At 42.0% G+C, this 13,295-nt stretch overlaps 1 protein-coding gene across 1 annotated transcript in view; it reads right to left on the bottom strand.

The window, feature by feature from the left end:
• GALNT6 (polypeptide N-acetylgalactosaminyltransferase 6) overlaps positions 1–9,972 on the bottom strand; it is a 122,798-nt gene extending 112,826 nt beyond the window's left edge. The window contains exon 1 of the mRNA XM_063428018.1: positions 9,488–9,972. Coding sequence (XP_063284088.1) covers positions 9,488–9,972 — 485 coding nt within the window. The remainder of the gene's footprint in view (positions 1–9,487) is intronic.
• Between the last annotated feature and the right edge of the window lie 3,323 nt (positions 9,973–13,295).

Below are 13,295 nucleotides of genomic sequence, written 5' to 3' on the forward strand. Positions count from 1 at the left end.
CTTAGCGAATATCTCTGCCAATTCAGGAGAAGACGGGAGTTTAGGCAGGGGAATGAAGTGTGCCATCTTAGTAAACCTGTCAACCACGGTGAGGATAACAGTCTGTCTTTTAGAGATAGGTAGATCGACAATAAAGTCCATGGCCAAACAGGACCATGGTTTTTCTGGAACCTCCAAGGGGTGCAGGAATCCACATGGAAGCGTATGGGGTTGTTTGGTTTTAGTACAAACTTCACATGCAGCGATGAACTCCTCAATATCCCTCCGTAAAGCAGGCCACCAGAAGTCCTTAGAGATCAACGCGTAAGTTTTGCGAATACCAGGATGTCCCGCCATCTTGCTATTATGTAAACACTGTAAAAGTTCCAGTTGAAGAGCAGGAGGAACGAAATGACGGCCCGCAGGAGTCTGTTTAGGTGCTAGATGTTGCAACTTAATGATCTCGGCCAGTAATGGAGAATGAATCCTGAGATTCGTATTAGCAATGATATTGCATTTCGGAACTATAGAAGAAAGAACTGGTTCAGGTACAGTAGAAGGTTCATATTGGCGAGATAATGCATCGGCTTTAGAGTTTTTAGAACCAGGTCTGTAAGTCAGTACATAATTGAAGTGAGTCAGGAATAAGGACCAACGAGCTTGTCTAGAGGATAAGCGCTTAGCCTCCCCAATATAGGACAAGTTTTTGTGGTCCGTCAAAATCGTAATAGGGTGTAGGGTCCCCTCCAACAAATGTCTCCACTCCTTTAAGGCTTTAATGACTGCTAACAGTTCCCTTTCCCCGATGTCATATCTGCTCTCAGGCCCAGAAAATTTCTTAGAGAAGAAACCACAAGGGTGTAATGGTTTATCCACCCCTAACCTTTGAGACAGAACAGCCCCAACTGCTGTCTCAGAGGCATCGACCTCGAGCAAGAAAGGCAGAGTCGTATCAGGATGGACTAGAATGGGAGCCGAGGCAAAAAGTTCCTTGAGAGTCTTGAAAGCACCAAGAGCTTCCTTAGACCAGAACTTAGTATCAGCCCCTTGTTTGGTCATATTGGTAATAGGCGCAATGATAGAGGAGTATCCTTTAATGAAGCGCCTATAGTAGTTGGAAAAACCAATAAACCTTTGGATAGCCTTGAGTCCTTTGGGCAAGGGCCAGTCTAAAATAGATTGGAGTTTTACAGGATCCATTTTAAAACCTTCCCCAGAAATCACGTATCCAAGAAAGTGTACCTGAGAGTGATCAAAACTGCACTTCTCCAATTTGCAATATAGACCATGTTGCAGCAGCTTGTGTAATACCTTTCTGACCTGTCTATGGTGAGTCTCAATCTCCTTAGAGTGTATTAGTATGTCGTCCAGGTAAACAATAACACAATCGTGCTGAAACTCCCTAAGTACCTCATTAATCAAATCTTGAAATACTGCAGGAGCATTGCATAGTCCAAATGGCATAACAGTGTATTCGTAATGGCCATACCGGGTATCGAATGCCGTCATCCACTCGTGACCTTGCTGGATTCTCACCAAATTGTAAGCCCCTCTGAGATCTAACTTGGTGAAGATTTTGGAGCCTTTAAGACGATCAAATAACTCGGTAATCAGTGGGATAGGATAGGCATTTCTGACAGTTATTTTATTCAAGCCTCGGTAATCGATACAAGGTCTCAGCGTGCCATCCTTCTTCTTAATGAAAAAGAACCCAGCCCCGGCCGGAGAAGAAGACCTCCTGATGAATCCCTTTTCTAAATTCTCCCGAATATACTCCTCTAGAACCGAGTTTTCCTGAACAGACAAAGGATATACATGGCCCCTCGGAGGCATAGTGCCGGGTAGAAGCTTAATCTTACAGTCAAATGACCTGTGTGGAGGCAAAGAATCGGCATTCTTCTTGTCAAACACTGCCCTTAAGTCTAGGTAAAGGTCCGGTATTTGTCTTTCTGTGGACTGAGTAGGATTCCCCGGTATGTTAATATTAGCTAATGGAGAAACCTTGCACAAACACCGATCCTGGCAGCCCTGGCCCCACGAGAGTATCTCTCCTAACTCCCAATCGATAATAGGGTTATGTTTTTTCAACCATGGGTACCCCAGAACTATGGGAACGGAAGGAGACGAAATGAGCATAAGAGATAAATTCTCCACGTGTAGGATACCAACATTTAAATCAATGGGTATGGTCTCACAAAAGATAACAGGGTCTAGTAGTGGTCTACCATCTATGGCCTCAACGGCCAAAGGTGTCTCCGTTAGCTGGGATGGGAAATTGTTCTTACTAGCAAAGGCTTGGTCGATAAAATTCTCAGCAGCACCGGAATCTATCAATGCCATAGCTCTTACTACTTCCTTCCCCCAAGTTAAAGAAACTGGTAGCAGAAGCCTGTGATCTTTATAATTAGGAGCAGAGGACAAAATAGAAACACCCAAGGCCTGTCCTCTAGAGAGACTTAGGTGCGAGCGTTTCCCGGGCGGTTAGAACAGTTCGAGAGTAAATGACCCTTGGCTCCACAATACATACACAAACCCTCTCTTCTCCTGTGCTGTCTTTCCTCCTCAGAGAGGCGGGTATACCCTATCTGCATAGGTTCAGTAAGCAAAGATATCGTGGAGTCAGGACTTGGAAAAGCGGGAGCTAACCTAAAAGAAGGTCTCTGGTTCCTCTCTCGAGTGTTCTGTCTCTCTCTTAGACGTTCATCTATACGAGAGATGAACGAAATTAAATCCTCTAAATTCTCAGGGAGTTCTCTGGTAGCAACCTCATCAAGAATTACATCAGATAGGCCATTCAAAAATACATCCATATACGCCTGCTCATTCCACTTGATTTCTGCCGCCAGAGACCTGAACTCTAGTGCATGATCCACCAGTGTTCGGTTCTCCTGTCTCAGGCGCAACAGTAATCTGGCTGCATTAACCTTTCTACCTGGAGGGTCAAATGTTCTTCTAAAAGCAGCTACAAATGCGTTATAGTTATAAACTAATGGGTTATCGTTCTCCCATAGTGGGTTGGCCCATCTCAGAGCTTTCTCAATGAGTAGGGTGATAATAAATCCTACTTTTGCCCTATCTGTAGGATAAGAGCGAGGTTGCAATTCAAAGTGGATACTAATTTGGTTTAAAAAACCACGACACTTCTCAGAAGCCCCACCATAGCGTACTGGGGGGGTAATGCGAGAAGAAGCACCCACTGTGGCTACCTCTAGACCTGAACCGACAGGAGAAACAGGGGTATTACGTATCTCCTCTGGTGGGTTATTGGCACAAGCTAATAGAGCCTGTAGCGCAAGCGCCATCTGATCCATTCTGTGATCCATGGCTTCAAACCTAGGATCAGGAGCAGCCAGCTGACTGTTTGTACTTGCAGGATCCATTGGCCCTGTCGTAATGTCAGGATCGGGACAGGGATCCAACACGCAGAGTACAAACAGTAGCCAGATACGTATACCGGACCTTAGAATGGCCGGACTAACGTAAGTAGTACAGTATAGAATGGTCAAAGACAAGCCGAGGTCGAGGGTAACAGAAGACAGGTAAGCGAGAGACAAGCCGAATCAAGGGTAACAGAGATAAGCAGAGTAAGGTAAACAAGCCGGGTCAAAACCAAAAGGGATAATAGAATACACAAGCACTGAGTGACTAGAACAAGCTAGAACCACGACAGGGCAATGAGCTAATGAAAGAAGCTCTGTTAAATACCCTGTTCAGAGCAGTAACCACGCCTCCGAGGCGTCCTGATTGGTCCTGCAGCAATTGACTGACAGGTCGTTCCGGGGGAGTGTCCTGATGACTACTTCCTGCCTAGATGCTGTAAAAGGCAGTCACTCCCTCGCGGCCGGCCTAGCATGACCGGATAGACCGCGGGGAAGGGAGCCATCAGACCGTCTGGATGGAGGAACAGCTAAGTCTCTACCTCTTTCGGAGGTAGAGACCACAGGTACCCTGACAGGTATATGGTACCAACCCGTCTTAGATCAATTTACCCGGAAACAGAAGACATATGCTGGAGGTGCCATTTACATAAAGGTACCATGCTGCACATGTGGTGGTCATGTGAGAAGGTAAATACTCTCTGGAAAGATATAGAATTAGTAGCTCAGGAAGTTACATCTTATAAGATTGAACATACACCGAAGATGATACTCCTTAAAGCCCTTCCAGGAAATATAGACAAAGTCTCACGGAAAATCATATTTCTTCTCTTATCAACAACAGCAACACTAATAGCCAGAAATTGGAAATCTTCAAACATGCCATCTTTACAAGAAATAAAAAAATTAATGACCACTACAGTGGACTATGAACTTATCTTTCCCTTTTTTCTTTCTGTACCCCTTTTTTGAATAAAAAAAAAAAAATGAATAATTGGAAAATAAAATCCCTGATGGTCCAGTGGGCTCCCTGGTGGTCCGGTGGCCATCATTTCTGGTCTGCAGCTCTTCAGAGCTACAGACCATGGATCTCGCAAGACCCAGTGAGAGCGTTGCCTTGGTAACCCGCGGAAAAGCTCTGATTGGGCAGTGCACGTGAGACACATGGTCTGCAGCTCTGCACATTGCGGAGATGCAGGCTGGTCTCGGCGACGGACCACCCCCGCACCCGCCTTAGTACGCCACTGGTCTTACGTGCTCCCAACTTGCACCATTACAGTCCATAATTAATGCGGCGTCGAGGCTCATCTTCCTGTCTGCCCGCACCACCCACGCCTCACCCTTCTGTCCGTCCGTACATTGGCTTCCTGTAACATATAGGGTTCAATTTAAAATTCTGGTTCTTGCTTTCATAGTTACATAGTTACATATTTACATAGCTGAAAAGACTTGCATCTATCAAGTTCAGCCATCCTCACATATGTTTTTGCTGTTGATCCAAAAGAAGGCAAAAAACCTAGTCTGAAGCGCTTCCAGTTTTGCAACAAACTAGGAAAAAATTCCATCTTGACCCCAAAATTGCAGTCGGATGTCTCCTTGAATCAAGCAGCTATTACCCCACTAATTATAAATTATATCCCTGTATGTTATGTTTTTGCAAGTATTTTTTCAATTGCAGTTTAAACATCTGTATGGACTCTGACAAAACCACCAGGCAGAGAATGCCATATCCTTATTGCTCTTACTGTAAAAAAAACTTTTCTTTGCCTTAGATGAAATCTCCTTTCTTCCAGCCTAAATCTGTGACATTGTGTCCTATATATAGCACTGTTTATGAATAGATTTCCAGAAAAAGGTTTGTACTGGCCCCGAATATATTTGTATAATATTATCATATCCCATCTCAGGCGCCATTTTTCCAAACTAAAGAGATTTAAATTGTTTAACCTTTCTTCGTAACTAAAATGCTCCATTCCTTTTATCAATTTTGTAGCTCATCTCTGCACTTTTTCTAGTGCCATGATATCTTTCTTTAGAACAGGTGCCCCAAATTGCACAGCATATTCAAGGTGTAGTTTTACCAGCGATTTATAAAGAGGCAAAATTATATTTTCATCCCGAGAATTTATGCCCCTATTTATACATGACAAAACCTTACTGGCCTTAGCAACTGCAGATTGACATTGTATATTGCTGCCTAATTTGTTGTCTATAACAATTCCCAATCCTTCTCGTGTGTGGTTATCCCTAGGTTACTACCATTTAGGGTGTGAATTGATTGTGCTTTCTTAACCCTGAAGTGCATAACTTTGCATTTCTCTACGTTAAATTTCATCTGCCATTTTAGTGCCCCATTCTATCCAAATCCCTCTGCAGCAAAGCAATATCCTGCTCACATTTTGATGACTTGTTTTGTGTCATCTGCAAACACTGATACTTTCAAATCTCTACATAATGCTGCTCCCACCTATCTATCCTCCCTAATACACAAGCATGAACCGTCTAGGCCCTTACGCTCTGCTGAAGACGTACGCCTATCTTCTGTCAGTACTCCCACCTCTGATGCTCACTTTCAAGACTTCTCGAGGACTGCACCATTCTTGTTGAACTCACTTCCCTCCTCCATTAGATGCTCACCCAGTCTCCACTCCATTGTAAAATCGTTAAAAACTCACTTCTTCATAAAAGTGTATCAATTTAACCATTAATAGCTCTCGACTGATTCCTCTCTTGCAACTAACATTAGTCTTATACTATCCTTACCTTTTGTGTCACTTTACCCCACTCCCTCTAGTATGTAAGCTTATAGAGCAGAGCCCTCAACCTCTCTGTCCCTGTGTGTCCAACTTGTCTGGTTACAACTACATGTTTGTTCGTTCACCCACTGTAAAGCGCTGCAGAATTTGTTGGCGCTATATAAATAATAACATAATAACATAATATAGATGTGATCACAATCACACTGCTTCAACACTTTTTAATGGTGCTTTAACTAATACTGGTTCAACAGAAAATAGTTTTATATACTCTTATTAAAGTTACAAATGACCTAATCGTAGCTAAATCCAAAGGCCACTACTCCATACTAATTCTTCTTGGCCTCTCTGCTGCCTTTGACACTGTTGATCATGGCCTCCTTCTCCTAACTCTTCAATCTCTTGGTCTCTGTGACACAGCCCTCTCATGGTTCTCCTCCTATCTCTTGCAATACTCCTTCAGTATCTCTTTTTCCAATGACACCTCCTCCCCTCGTTCTGTCTCAGTCAGAGTACCTCAAGGTTCAGTTCTTGGTCCCCTTTTGTTCTCTCTCTACACTGCCTGTCTTGGCAAACTCAGTAATTCATATGGATTCCACTACCACTTGTACGCCGATGACACCCAGATATACCTCTCCTGCCCTGACCTTTTCCCTGCTGTCCTACAACGTGTCACCAAATGCCTGTCTTCTATCTCTGATTGGATGTCCTCCCGCTTTCTGAAACTCAATCTCTCTAAAACTGAGTTTCTTAGTTTTCTGAGTTTTCTGAGTTTTTCTCCTCATAACACTAATCCTCCTCCTTCACTCTCCCTGCAGGTTGACGGTACCTGCCTCACCCCATCCTTTCAAGCTCGCTGTCTTGGTGTAATGTTTGATCCTGGTCTCACCTTTGCACCTCATGTCCAGTCTGTTGCTAAAACCTGTTGATTCCAGCTTAAAAACATTGCCTGCATACACCTATTTCTAATGCAAGATGCTGCCAAGGAGCTTATTCATGCTCTAGTAATCTCTCACATGGATTACTACAATCTGTGATCTGATCTTTCTCACCTCTCACACCTCACCCCTCTGTCAATTCTTACACTGGCTTCCTGTATCCTACAGGTGTCAATTTAAAATACTTACCATTACCTATAAAGCCTTAACCAACTCTAGCCCCTCTTACATTTCTGCACTGATTCATAGGTATTCCCCCTCTCGGTCTCTGCTCTAATGGTGACCTTCTCCTGTCTGCTGCTCGCACCCTTACTGCAAATTCATGCCTACAAGACTTCTCATGGGCAGCTTCTTTCCTTTGGAACAGCCTGCCTACCCCTGTCAGACTCTCCCCTAGTCTTCAATCCTTTAAGAAGTCCCTCAAAACCAGTATGGCCTCCAAGAGTAATTTCTATCTCTCAAACCTTCCTCTTACTCTCTCCTAAAGGGCCACACTTCACTCTCGCCTCCAGTTCTGCTACTTTCCCACCATGTCTATTTGCTGTCTCCCTCAATACCCTTCCTATTGTGTTTTTATACCCCACCTCCTCTAGATTGTAAGCTCATTTATGGTCTTCAACTACTTATTGTTCCTGTTACATTTTGTTATTGTCTCATTTGGTAAATTCCCCTCTTATTGTAAAGTGCTGTGGAATAAACTGGCGCTATATAAATACTACTTCTAATAATAATAATAATAATACTAGTGTTATACACTCAAGCTTAAGCTTAAAGGGACACTATACTCACCAGACTATATATTTATTCTGGTTAGTATATACAGTCCCTGCAGGCTATTTTCAGTAAACAGAGAAAATGCAGTGTTTACATTACAGCTTAGGGATACCTCCACTGGTCACTCCTCAGATGGCTACTAGAGGTGCTTCCTGGGGCTGACGTTCAGTGTTTCCATGCTCTGCATGGAGACATTGAACTTTCCTAATAGAGATGCATTGATTTAATGCATCTCTATTAGGAAAGTTCAATGTCTCCAAGAAGGTGCTGATTGGCCAAGCCAGCATTTGGCCCAAACCCCATCCCGCCTCCTTGCCGATCTCAGCCAATTCAATGCTTTTCCCTGTTGGAAAGCATTACATTGGCTGAAATGATAAATTCTGATGGTGTCAGCCAAGAAGGCGGATCGGGAGCTAGGTCAGCGCTAGCAGACCCGCAAAATGCTGCAAATAAGGTACATTTTATTACCTTTTAAGGGGGGAAAGCCACTAAATGATGGTTTTAACACTATAGGGTCAGGAATACATGTTTGTGTTCCTAACCCTATAGTGTTCCTTTAAGTGATCACACTCATTCGAAAGAAGATTAATCCACACATTAATGGAACTATTGAATTAATTACGAAACAACTTGATAAAACACATAATCACTTTTTAAAATAATTAACCAACACCACAAAAATTGCACATGAACAGAATAGCCACTACATATCTCTATATACCTCTCTGGAGGTGATAATGCATGGAGGTAACATCATCAAACATACAAACAATTCCTGGTTGATCAATTAAAGCAAAGAAACAACAAATAGGCACTGTACATTAATGTAATGTAGCAAAATTTATAACATAACATAACAAACACATACACACAACTGTGTATACATGTAATCAAAATGTCTGATTTGAACATTCTTAAAGAAACATGAATATGGATGATGACACAAATTTCACCTATTAGCATAACTGCTCTATAAATGGGTCAAACAGGCAGTTCAGATCTTTCAGATGGATCGATTTTGTTTGTTTCATCTTGCAATCTCAGAGAATCAATCTCAAAACATGCCATTAATGATGATGACTGAAGTAAACCCAGTTGTAAGTCAATCATTTTGAAATTCAGTGGAATTACCAGCATAAAAAGCTGCAACACTTTTGGATTATGACTGTTTTGAAATTCAATTAATATTCATATTCAATTTAAATTTAGAAAACATCATCGATTGAACAAATACTGACTCTGGATGGTAACCAACGCTTTAGTTGGAAATCTGCCATTTTATACAATATTTGGAAGTTAAATAAAAAGAACAAAAAACAAAAAAGAAACTTCGGCAATAAAAAAGTATTAGAGGTCATATTTATCAAATTAAAAGAAATGCTATTCTAGAGCAAGGGCACTAGCCGTAACTTTAATAAATGAGTGCATAAATCAAATATTGTAATTACTATTTTTGGCAATTTACTATTTTTGGCACACATGCAGCAGTTTCACATTTAGCTAGCAAGTATGTACAGATAAAGAAAGGACAGTTATACAAGAATCATAAACAGATTCAATGAATTAAACTGTAGCCCATTTGAATACTTTTTCTTAGTAATTAAATTGTTTTTAAATATTTCTTTATCAGTTATCAGGAAATAAATGGATAGAAAATGCTTACTCTGGTGGTCTTGTGTCAGGCCCCAAGGCTCTGTGAAGGGAGATTTTTTCACTTGCAAACATATTGAAAGAATGCTTTTCATATCCCTTCTCTTTCTGCTTTGTCTCTTCTTGGGTCCATTGATCTTTCTCAAATGGTCTTCCATCAGCTCCAGGGCTACTGGGATCCTGTGGTGGTCTCTCCATTAATGGCTCAAGCTCTGCAGGGGTGTAATATCCAGGAAGGCAAAAACTGTGACTTTCAATATGTTCCTCTTGTTGCATGGGGTTCTTGATATGGAGTATTTGGCTCAAGCCCTTTACATTATTTGCAGTTGTTATGATTCTGTCAATCACCTGATCTTTTCTCTCAACTATATTGTTCATCCGTTGGTCAATGTTGGTGCTGTAATTAACTTTTGTTTTCATAAAGAACACACATATCATATAAAATATGCCCACAATTACAAGCTTTAGAGGTCTACAGTACTTCCTCGGTAATCTCATTGTGAGTTATTTGAAGTCCTTACAGCTATGGATACAGTGTGCTACAGGTAGGCAAGATTTGTGACTAGTTCATCCAATAGTAAAACATTCACATATTGACTCACGAAACATAATTAATGCAGTGTGCATACACAAAGAACTAACAGGTTTACACAAACATTTAAAACTGAACATGAAGTTCTCCCCTGGAATACAGGATATGTCCTGACTTAAACTTTTACAAACAATTTAAATTTGGCAAAGTATAATGTCGCAAATGCAGATGTTGATCATCTGCACAATATGGTGAAACTCCATTTTCTTACATTTTATTCACACTGGGTAATTGGGTAGATAAAAATTATAGCTTTCTTATAATGTTGTCCAGTTATAGGTATTTTATGAGTGTGTCTATGATGTGAACTGTTAGAAAAAAAAACATGTTTAAAAAATGTATTGAAAGAAATTGCAATAAAACCCAATTTCTGTGTTTATGTTTTAAAAATATAAATTTTATATGATTTGCATGTGATGTAATGAGGACACTTTGTGGATACTGGTCCCAAAAATTCCCTCAAAGTGTAGAGGCACATAAACTGACTATTTTAGGTTAGATTTATCATGGCAAAAAGAGATGCTACTAAGGGGCAAAGTACTACATTTTAAGCAATCACTGTCACTATGCGAATCTGCCTAACAAAGACTGCCATCATCTTATTGATTTTCCCCCGACACCGAGCTACTGGAACTGGTTCCCTGGCATGTCTCTAGTGGAACTGAGGAACCATTTCAGACCACCACCACCACACCCGGAACCAGCTTCCGTAGCCGGTCCATATCCGTCTTCATCCACCTAACCAACTCCCATTGCAGGATCAGGCCCCAGGTCATTACCTCCAGCATGAATCAATAACACATCCGGAGTGGAAACCCCCGCCACCCTCTGAAAAATTTCCCCACTAATGCCTTGCCAACCATAACCCCGAAAACGTAACCATACCAGCGTCACCAAATACAGAGGGAAGCCCAGCTGTACACCATGTCTTCCCACCAACCAGGCCACCAAACCTAAAGCGAAAACAGAGTAATGGACAAGGCATAAACACCAAACCAACTACCTCCAACTCCATAACCATTTTAAACCATGTGATTCGGCCCCAAGTAGGACCTAAACTGGATCGATTCCTACCTATATGTTTCACCAGTTCCTCCCCCAAACCCAGTCGGGATGCCCCAGTTGCCGCCCCTATCCGAAAAGAATAGGCCCCAAACTGCATGGGATCCAAACCCAATCTCATCAAACCCATCTGAAAAACCCTAAGGAATTGAAACCGCAACAAAGCTTAACCATTGCCATGTACCAGAAAAACAGCCTGCCACCCCCGGGAGAAACCCCAAGTAGCTCAACGCACACAAAACCGGGCAGACACCCAACCCTGGTAGGGAAAATAAGGTCACCAAACAACCCTTACCGAACACATCCGTCTTGGAACGGCCCAACCAAATAGCCACCCTATCTGCCTGTAAACCGTCCGAATGTTGCATCCCACCAACACAAGCCCGATTGCGACTTACCAGTTCACCAATCCGGAAAGCCCCAAAAAACGCTAACGAGAAAGAAACAGAAAATAATACCACCTCATAAGGAGAACAGATCTCTGGCAGCACTCCCACTAAGTGCTGAGGAACCGCAAAATACACTTGTCTCCTAGTATCCTCTGTCTTCTTACCCTTCCGAAAAAACTCTGCAACATTTGACGAACTATAAAATGCTTGGTAACGTCTTCCCAACCATTTAACTTAAAAGAAAGCCAATGCTGCCTGTAACAAACTCCCCTTTCCAAGTGAGTTTGCCACAAGCTCCTGGAGGAACCTGCTTGCCCACAGACTATGGACTATGTAAAATGTAATATAAAAGTCTCCATTCGTGTATTTGGGCTATATGGTTCGGGAACCGAACAGCCGTACGAACCGGAGACCACCCTGGAGCTTGTTAAGCCTAATTGATACTTTGTAGCAATTTCCACCACAGTGTTAAAGTCCCTAATAAGCATCTGCCTGTCGTTCTGAGTGTTATGCACAGGCAGAACTTCAGAGAATGACAGTCTGGATGCAACCTGATGTATATCATTGGCAAAAACATGAAAAACTTCCTTTACCTCTGAAACCTCATTGCAAACCAAGTCATTTGTCCCTAGATGGACAAGTACATCTAATTCCCCTTCCTGCTTTGCTCGCTTAACAATATTACAAATACGTCTCCTGTCTCTGTGAGCAGTAGCTCTTGAAGACATCTCACAAGACCACTATTGTCCAGCTCCGCACCTCTTATGATAGAAACTCCCAACAACAACTGCTTTCCATTAGGCCTCAACATAGTATCCAAGCCTATCTCCATAATACCACTACACTCTGTGCCTGAGCCTGTCTCCACAACACCACTGCCCTCAGTGCCTGAGCCTGTCTCAACAACACATAATATATGGTCTAAAGAAGCTAAAGAAGCTTTTGAGCTACTTAAAAAATAATTTGCTTCTGCTGACATATTGGTACACCCTGACAATAGCAAACCCTTCATACTAGAGGTAAACACCTGTGAGACAGGGGTAGAGGCTGTCCTTTCTCAAAGTGAGAGTCAGGATACCCTTTTGCATCCTTGTGGGTTCTTTTCTAGAAAGTGGTCGCCAGCAGAACTTAACTATATGCCTGTCTCAACAACACGTAATATATGGTCTAAAGAAGCTTTTAAACTACTTAAAAAATAATTCGCTTCTGCTGACATATTGGTACACCCTGACAATAGCAAACCTTTCATACTAGAGGTAAACACCTCTGAGACAGGGTTACGGGCTGTCCTTTCTCAAAGGGAGAGTCAGGATACCCTTTTGCATCCTTGTGGGTTCTTTTCTAGAAAGTGGTCGCCAGCAGAACGTAACTATGATACTGGTAACAGAGAATTGTTAGCCATTATCCTAGCTCTGAAAGAGTGGTGACATCTTTTAGAAGGTTCCAGGGATCCACTCCTGATCATAATGGATCACAAAAACTTGGCATACATTGGTGATGCTAAAAAGCTGTCTTCTAGACAAGCTAGATGGTCGTTGTTATTGTCATGCTTTAACTTTATTATCACGTACAGACCAGGTCCTAAGAACGTTAAGGCTGACGCCCTATCTAGGCAATTTGACCTAGAGGCAGAACAAAATGGTAATAAAGCCTTAACCCCTTAAGGACACATGACATGCGTGACATGTCATGACTCCCTTTTATTCCAGAACTTTGGTCCTTAAGGGGTTAAAGGTGAAACGCGTTAATGGTTCTAAATTGTATATTTTATAATAATA

Source organism: Pelobates fuscus, chromosome 1, assembly GCF_036172605.1.
Source record: "Pelobates fuscus isolate aPelFus1 chromosome 1, aPelFus1.pri, whole genome shotgun sequence".
NCBI lineage: Eukaryota > Metazoa > Chordata > Amphibia > Anura > Pelobatidae > Pelobates > Pelobates fuscus.